This window comes from Artibeus jamaicensis, unplaced genomic scaffold, assembly GCF_021234435.1.
Source record: "Artibeus jamaicensis isolate MK-2021 breed Jamaican fruit bat unplaced genomic scaffold, CSHL_Jam_final contig_1045, whole genome shotgun sequence".
Classification (NCBI taxonomy): domain Eukaryota; kingdom Metazoa; phylum Chordata; class Mammalia; order Chiroptera; family Phyllostomidae; genus Artibeus; species Artibeus jamaicensis.
In genome coordinates this window covers 171,472-180,929 of record NW_026521209.1, presented here as the reverse complement: position 1 = coordinate 180,929, position 9,458 = coordinate 171,472, and the positions used below count along the sequence as shown (strand labels likewise).

General features: G+C 43.4%; 1 gene segment (V, D, J or C); it reads left to right on the top strand.

Annotated features, from left to right (window-relative positions):
* The first annotated feature begins 7,156 nt into the window (after nucleotides 1-7,156).
* On the top strand, nucleotides 7,157-7,755 carry LOC119054842 (immunoglobulin heavy variable 3-74-like). The segment is given in 2 exon segments: nucleotides 7,157-7,299; nucleotides 7,403-7,755. Coding segments are annotated over 2 exon segments (399 nt in total).
* Nucleotides 7,756-9,458: the final 1,703 nt, after the last annotated feature.

Here is a 9,458-nt window from a genome sequence, read left to right as displayed (position 1 = left end):
CAAGATTGCTCTACCCAGCAAAACTTTCATTTAGAATGGAAGGACAGATAAAGTGCTTCTCAGATAAGACCAAATTCAAGGAGTTCATCATCACCAAGCCCTTACTATATGAAATGTTAAAGGGACTTACGTAAGAAAAAGAAGATAAAAAAGATGAACAGTGAAAGGACAGCAAACTCACAGTTATTAAGAACCACACCTAAAACAAAAGCAAACTAAGAGGATAGCTAGATCAGGAGCAGAACCATAGAAATGAAGATCTCATGGAGGGTTAGCAACAGGGGAGTGGGAGGAGGGGAAGGGGGGAGAAGGTACAGAAAATAAGTAGTATAGACAGTAGATAGAAAATAGATAGGGGGAGGGCAAGAATAGTAGGGGAAATACAGAATCTAAAGAATTTGAGACACATGTTCATGAACTAAAGGGGGAAATGGTGGGGGAGGGGTATGCAGGGTGGAGGGGAAGGGAGGGGGGAATAGAGCAAATGTAATGGCATAATCAATAAAAAAAATAAAGGGACTTATCTAAGAAAAAGAAGATAAAAATATGAACGGTGAAAGGACAGCAAACTCACAGTTATTAACAACCACACCTAAAAGAAAAGCAAACTAAGAGAACAGCTAGATCAGGAGCAGAACCATAGAAATAGAGATCACATGAAGGGTTAGGAACAGGGGAATGGGAGGAGGAGAAGAAGGGAGAATGTAAAGAGAATAAGTAACATAGAGGGTAGGTAGAAAATAGACAGGGACAAAGGCAAGAATAGTATGGGAAATATAGAATCTGAAGAACTTGTGTCACATGGACATAAACTTAAGGGGGGAATGGTGAGGGTTGCGTGTGCAGGGTGGAAGGGAATATAGGGGGGAATAGGACAACTGTAACGGCATAATCAATAAAATATATTTTTAAAATTGATGGAAATACCATATGCTACGCCAACTCTGTGAAAGGTTGATTGGAAATCCCCAGAGACAATGCAGAGAATGAGCTCTACCTGAAAATGAACAGCCTGAGAACTGAGGTCATGGCCATGTATTGCTACGTGACAGACAAAGTGAGGGGAGTCAGCATAAGACCTGACAAACCTACCTCCAGGTTACAGGAGAGCTGGGCTGCATTGGACACTCAGGACACAAGGTGAGAGAGGAATTTTGTCCAGCAGAATCCTCCTGTCTGCTGTAGATGGTAAATCCATCATTCTGGAAATAACCTTGCTGTTCCAGAGAGAAAGGGGTTGTCAATTCCCTCTAGTGGACAATGCCCCAAGCCCTTCTCCCAAATGGCTTTTATTGGGGATGGTATGTGTAGGTATATACAGCATACACACATAGCTCATCAGTCAATGTCAAAAGGCTATAGTCATAGAAAAACAGGTATTATCTATAGATAACAATTGAGGGAACACAGAGATCTGTCATAGGTCAGGGTCTGTTAGACATACTGATGTCAGGGGATCTTTAAGCTGTGTTTCATGAGATAAGGTGTTTACTCCATATGCCTTGAATTTAAATATGTGGTTCATATCGCCAGGGCTATACAAAACAAAGCAGAGCAAGCTTCAAAGGATAGGATGCACATTTCATGCCTGATTCCCATGGGAACACTCAGAGTTAGAGTCAGGTCATGTTTGTGACCTGTGTTATGTGATTTTCCTGGGAGACTTACTAGCCCATTTCAGAGCTTGCTCTCATGGGGCTGCAATCTTGGAAACCACACAGAGCTGGCCCAAACAGAGGGCTTCTTCAGGAGCAATTTTAATCTCATGACCAGAGCTTCCTCTCCATTTTGCACTCAACATGCAGATACATAAGAAAGTATTCACCGCAGTGAGTCTAAAGTGGTTGCTTCCCCATCTAAACATATTGAACAGACTCATGTAACCAAGATCCAAGAAACTGTTCCCCTAAATATCTGTGTTGTGTCTTCTGATTTTTGTGTCGGTTTGAGTAGACGACAAGGTGCCAAACATTTACCTGAAAGTAATTCTTGCATCTGTCAATAGTGTGTTTACACGTGAACTTAACTTTGAATTGGTCGTGCAGTGAAGCAGATGGTTCTCCTCAGTGTGGGTGAGCACCCTCCACACCACTGAATGGCTGACTGGAACAAACAGTGAAGAAGGGAAAATGAAGCTCTTCTTACTCATATGCTGGATACTGAAAAAGTGTAAAGGTGAAACAGTGGTCTTCACCTGTACTGAACAGACTGGTTCTCAGCCTTTAACTCAGGTTGAGTTTCAACGGCAGCTCTCCTGTGTTTGCTGCCAGCCACCACAGCTCATTGCAATTTGGAAGGTCTCACTGTCCAGAATATGAACATCAGTTCCTAATAAATGTAAATGCAAATGTGCATTTTTGTTTGCTTCTCTGGAGGACCATGAGCTATGCTGTGTAAAGAAGAGGGCATGCAATTGTACCTGTCATAGACAATGTGCCCATGAGAGCCCACTCCTATGTTTACTTGAAACAGTACTGGGAAATCGGTGGCCATGAGGGAGGATCCCATTAATGTCATGCTAAAAATTTCAAAGCTGTTTCCTGATATCCCCAGTGTATTTGTCTGTTAACTTTGTGATGACTCAGAGATCATTGAGGGTAAAATGAGCAGTACTGTGTGACATGAGAGCTCACTGTGACAGCATCAGCAGACTAAGCTGATGACAAGCCAAGGGCACAAATCCTCAGTGATTGATCTTGCAAATTATTTTTCTCCATATTTATTTCAGGTAATATCCAACTGCAACCCACTCTCATACGGGAATATCCATGATGCACAGACCCATGACGCACAAACAAACAAACAAACAAACAGAAAGATGTATTTGAGTAATCAAATTATTGTGAGTATTTGCCAAGATGTATGTTTTCTTGATATAGAAGTGAAGGGTAGTAATACATGATATTGACAATATCAATATTAAAGTTAACTATGCAGTGAATCCAGTGACTTGGTGGCACACAGAACTGACACATGCTTGATAAATCTAGCACGAGTCCCCAATCCTGTGGAAATGGGGACTTTCTCCTACTATCCTATGTAGAAACCAACTGTCACATTCCTCAGCCAGTGAAAACCAGAATAGATGCCTGTGTTTAGGAATTGAAAACTCAGTGCCTGCTAGGCAGCTAGATTTGAGGACATGGAGTCCACATAAGAAACATCACACAGCTGTTCCATGACTGATACCAGAGAAGACCAGCTTGGAAAGAGGGCCTGAGTAATGACCAGCAGGGCCTGAGTAATCACCTCTGATGACTTGATCAGTGCAGGAATGTCAACGATGGTTGAACCAGAAACCTAGATACAGAAGGAGATGTTGGTTCCTACAGCCCCTGATTGGTACAACTGGAGGGTCAATGAGCAGTGGTTCTGTTTCTGTGTGGGATGCTGAGGTCCTGAAGGCAGGTGATCAGAAGGAAAGACAACCAGCATGATGGAGAATTGATAGAATAAGAAAAACCAGGGTGTCCCTTCCAGAGTTGATCTCACTCGCCAAGCAAGTAACAGTCGGGCCTAGAATTCATGTGGAGGCCCAGCCCATATGGTAGGAACAGAGGAGAATGGAAACTTCAATAGCATTACCATGAAAATCATCAATGTGTGTGTATGTGTGAATAACTGAACAATAGAAAAGTGGTGGGATTAGGACCTCATGTAGGGTCCTCAGATGGGACCTTCAAATGGAGAAATTTGAGGACACAAGAGGGCTCCAAAAAGCCCGAGAAGTTCCAGACTCAGAAATGGTGGCAGTATCAGTGCATCAGGCAGCTCTAGGAAAGGGGCTTCCTGGTGGGAAACAGAGCCCTGCTTTGTAGGTTCCTTGCAGAGTCACTGGGGTTGAGTAAGATCAGTTCTCTGTGCCTAGAGATGTCAAAACACTTGGTGTCCTTGTGGGAGCATCCTAAAGTCAGGGTACTATCTTCAATTCTCAACTACTGCCAATGAGATATCCATGCGCTCTGAGCTCAGACAGGACCCACAACTGCAGGACCCAGGCTGGGCAGCAGGGTGCACATGGGACCCAGGAGCTGAGGCCAGCAGACCCAGGATCAGGTGGAGAGGGAGCTAGGAAGGAATTTTCTCTGAGGTCCTGCATCTTCCTCCTCCAATAAAAAACATCTAAAGTAGAGGCGGACATGAGGTGACTCTAAATACTCTATTCCATTGGAGCATTTACAAAAGTATAAGGCATGAGGACCACAGCCAATAAGGGCATTTCTATGGCTTCTTTATATCTCAATTGTAAGGGGCTGGACACAGGGATAATTTTTATTTACTCACTAGGTGGAGAATTTTATTGACACACTGGCTCAGTAATAAGACATTCATGTACCAGGGCCAGACTGGCCCAGGTGTCTCTATGCTACTCAAAGGTTGGTTAACAATGAGAACCATGTTCATTGGGGGCTTATTTTTCAGGGAGAGGAGCTTTTTCTTTGCAGAACTTAGGGACCTGGCAGGGGACACATATCCTCACACAGAAATTAGGACTGGGTCTATCAGAGTTCCATTGAATATGGTCTCTGTGTCCTCCAACTTCTCTCAGCTCAGGTAAGGACTTCAGCTATTAAACATTGTGCCTCCTGAATATTCAGAGAAGAGAGGTAGACAAGATGGAATATAAGTGTGTCTGGGCCCTGAAAGCATCACACATGGCAACACACTTCCCTCCAGGAGTCTTGATGGCACAATTACTCACCATAGACTGGAAAGGGAGAGCCCTCTTCCTGGTGGCAGTGGCTGTATGGAAGATACTCTCCAGTCTCTGGGTTGATGATGAGACCAAGGACAGGCAAGGGACATTTCCCCAAACTCCAATCTCCTTTCCACAGGTGACCCATCCCAGGTGCAACTGGTGCAGTTTGAGGCTGAGGTGAGGAAGCTTGGGGCTTCAGTGAATTTCTCCTGCAAGGCTTCTGGATACATCTTCACAGGCTACTGGATGCACTGGGTGCAAAGGCCTGAGTAAAAGGGCTTGATTGGATGGGGAGAAGCACCCCAATGATAGTGGAAGAAAGTACACATAGAAGTTCTAGGGCAGAGTCACCATGCCTGCAGTCATGTCCATGAGCAGAGCTTGCATAGGGCTTAGCAGTCTCAAAGCCAAGAACTTGGCCATGTATTAATGTGTGAGAGACACAGTGTGATGACCCACTTGCTGAATGTGTCACAGACCACGATGGGTGGGGCAGTTTGGCTGAGCAGAGGAGATGACAGAGTGATTGACCTCCTGACTTCCTCACACAGAGGTAGGATCTGAGACCAGGACTGATGCTGCTACAGGCATATCAGAAACTCAGGGAAAGTTTCAGCAGACCAGATACATAGCAGAAAAGAAGCAGGGAAGGTGCAATAAAAGGGCTCCTGTTATTTGTTGTCATTGTGCAGGGGGCACATTTGGAGCCTCCTCAATCCCTGAATGAAGTATTTCTTTGAGGTGCCATTTGGGAATCTTTGGTCAGTGTTACCTTTGGGTATCTGGACAAGGTGTTGCAGAGCAAGTTCTAGGACATTTGCTTATTTGTGAAAACTGGAAATGTGCTTGGAGAAAAGTAAGTATGTGAAAGTAAAGGGGGATTTTGATGTTGTCTCTGGCCCAGCATCACACACATGACAGTCTGCTAGCAAAGTCCAAGATCCGGCATAGTCAGTGATATCACAGCATTCTTTCAGCCCTCCCTCAGGGTGAGCTCCTGTGGATTCTCCTCACATGATCTCAAAGGCCTGTGAGTACCCCTGTTTCTGAGCTAGTACTGATGTCCTCACACAGCAAGGAGCATCATAGGGATGCCCTTGACAGTAGAAGACCCATATCTAGCCTGTACTATCTTCATGTGACAACTGAAACAATTATCGCACACCTGGCACTAAAATCTACAAACATTTTTCTTGTACATTCTAGAGCTCAGTGTAAAACTGTCAGTTCAAACCAGCTTCACTCACCATTCATAGAAATTCATCACCATGCATGGAGTACTGTTTTCCATTTTGCGCATCGATACTATCAGTACATCAGGTTCAAGTTCAGAGGATTCCTGTCAAGTATGGCCATGGTCACAAACTCCCATGGGTCACGTGGAGACATGAATACAGAATGTGAAAGAGAGGAGATGGTTCTTATGAAATTAACTGTAAAAGAATCAGAGGTCTCCATTATGCTCCCTTCCCTGTTCCCTGATAACAGCTGCATTGAAGATTCATGTAAACATAGATCCTAATACCATCACGCTGAACCTGCAATGATGGACATTTTAAAATGATGTCGGATACACCAGCTCCAGTAATGAGAGGTTATTCGAATGATTTATTCATCCTGCAATCTATGGATAAAGAAAAGAATGCTCTTCATATAAAGTATGATTTTATTTATACCTGTTATTTTCTATTCATTGTTTTCACCAAGGTTTTATATAATCTAATTCTTAAAATTTCAACATACTTACTCCCCAATTTCTTTTTTTTAAATTTGATTAAATTTATTTTATTTTTTTAATATTAAATTTCTACATAAATCTTCACATAAGCACATGTACTTATGACTGACTTTCTTTTGCATCCGAAATGTGTGAACCTAGTTTTTCCAGAGTCTAGGATATGAAAACAAAAATGAGGCTGTGAACATTCTGCATTTCCAGCACCAAACTCCACTAGAAAAATATGTTCCAGGCCACACGGCCCGCTTCTGTGAAGGGTTCCAGCTTCTGTCTCCAAAAAAACCACACAGACCTTCCATCTCCTCCAACACTGTGTCCACGAGCTCTAGGGTCACACTCTCTCCTTAGTTCATAGTGTGATAGCTTTGTAGTGGAAATAAGACACATGGAACTTCCCGTGACAAGAACAGGAACCTCCTGGAATTTTAATGCTCCCTGTGGTCATCATGCGCATTGATTTCCTTGGTGTGTTCATTATTGCTGAATTTGAAAGACATCTCTTATTTTAAAAACCTCTCATTCATGAAAATTCACTCTCCTTGGTCATGTACACATCTCATGGACCAGTACAAGGTCAAATGTGAGAAGTAATTGGTAACAGAGATGTATACTTTGATATGTCACTCTCTGGGACTATGTCCTTTAGGTCAACATCCAGCCCCATATCTCTCTATGTAGTAAGAGGGTATGCAAATAGAGTGCCTCTGCTCATGAAAAGCAGCCCAGCCCAAAGTCTGCAGCTCTGAAATAGGACCCCACCCCTGGATCCCCAGGTGTTCCTGAAGTCTTGTCAGGACAGAACACAGACCACTCATCATGATATTTGGGCTCAGCTGGGTTTTCCTTGTTGCTGTTTTAACAGGTAATCTCTAGAGAATGGAAGACACTGAGTATGTGAGTGGATACATCTGAAAGATAAGGTGGATGGGCAAGAGTTTATTGACCTGATATCTTTGTGTTTGCAGGTGTGCAGAGTGAAGTGCAGCTGGTGGAGTCTGGGGGAGGCTTGGTGAAGCCTGGTGGGTCTCTGAGACTCTCCTGTGCAGCCTCTGGATTCACCTTCAGTAGCTACTGGATGAGCTGGGTCCGCCAGGCTCCTGGAAAGGGGCTGGAGTGGGTCTCAGCAATTAATAGTGATGGTAGTAGCACATACTATGCCAACTCTGTGAAAGGCCGATTCACCATCTCCAGAGACAATGGCAAAAATGAGCTCTACCTGCAAATGAACAACCTGAGAGCTGAGGATACAGCCGTGTATTACTGTGCTAGAGACACAGTGAGGGAAAGTCACCGTGAGCCCAGACACAAACTTCCCTGAAGTAGACAAGCCAGCTGCGCTGCAAGGGACACTCAGGACACCAGGGGGCAATCAGGTCACATTAAGTACTGGGTTCATTTCAGGAACAGCTGCAAATGCACATTAACTGTTGGCATCCTGGCAGGTGTGGGGTTAATTCAACACACATCAATTTCTCTCAGGGAACCTCAGTTTTTCATTATTCTGTGCTGACATCTTTACCATGTGAATTGCACAGGCCTGCTGTAATAGAAGAAAAACATTTCCACCTGCACAGGAAGCAGAATTCACCTACATTTGCTTAATTTTATCCTAGTGAATCACCATTGAATTATCATATCTTCATGATCCACATCAGATAAATCCAACATGAGGCTCTATTGAACCAAACAGTGCAGCCCAGCCCCACACAGCTCAGAGTCCAAGCCGGCCAGCAGCGAACACATGCATGCTGAATGGTTGGAAAAAAGCATATGAGCCCAATGCCAGAGGACAAGTACCCTGGGGAAGACAGTATTGACCTGACTGCATGTTCATGATGACCAATAGCAGTTGACATCATGCACATATAGAGCAACCTCCACTCTAACTTGGTACAGGTGTCCAGGATGATGATGTCACTCATAAAGAGGGACTATGAAATAGTTTCCACTTCATTGTGGAGTCCTATGAGAGCAGGGCACACTTTTTAGCAAGTCAGGAATGGCTGTTTCACATCATGTAAGGAAGCTTGTTCTGGTTTTTATTGTTCATCCATGACAAGGTTGAGGAGGTTCCCGCTCACAGGTTGGGTTTGCATGGTTCTAATCTCCCACCTATATGGAACTAGAGAGAATCACTGCTTTCTCTATATATTTCCCACCTGTACACAAGAGGAGAGTGAGGGATGAATCTTACCATGTAAGCATCCAACATGGAAAAAAAAAAGATCCTTACTTATTCCACCAAATTCCTAGGAATCATTAATGAGAACATGGAGTAAACAACCATTATGAGTAGAAAACAAATTCAGCCCCTAGAAAATGAGAACAATTTTATATGTAAGCAAAAAGAGAAAATAACAATAAATTATATGGTCAACTTAGCTCAAAATTTAGGCTGGAACCTGTTCATTATACAAGATATTCAGTTTGGTCTGAAGGACTTGTATCCCATTTCTACTTCCAAAGACAAGAAGTTTCCAGAGGACTATACAGATCCTCAGTTTGGGGAAGTCTGCTGGAGTGGCCTTCCAACTGGGCAGAAATATGATTTGATTCCTTTTGTGCTCCTATGAGTGACTGTGTCACTCAAAATCTCATACATTAAAATTTGAGACTCATGTAATGGTGTTACAATGCCTGGCCTCAGGACAAGAGTGGGTCCCAGAGTGGAGCTCTGATGAATGGAGTCAGGGCCTTCATGAGGCAGAATTGAGAAAGCTGCTTTGCCCCATCTGTCCTCTGAGATTAGAGTTAACAGCCATCTAAAAAGTGGATTCTCACCAGTCACCTAAACGGTCAGCATCTATTCTTGGATTTTTCACACCCAGATCTGTGAGTAATAGATTTCTTTTCTTGACCAATGTCCCAGGCCACAGGACTTTGTTACCACAACCAGAAAAGATTAGGACTGTAGTGTAATATGACCACACAGGTTGACTGTCTAGATTTTCATTGCTGTTTGTGTTGTAAAAGGTACCTCATGGGTGTTCTTCCAGTGATGTTCCAGGACAGTTTTTTTAA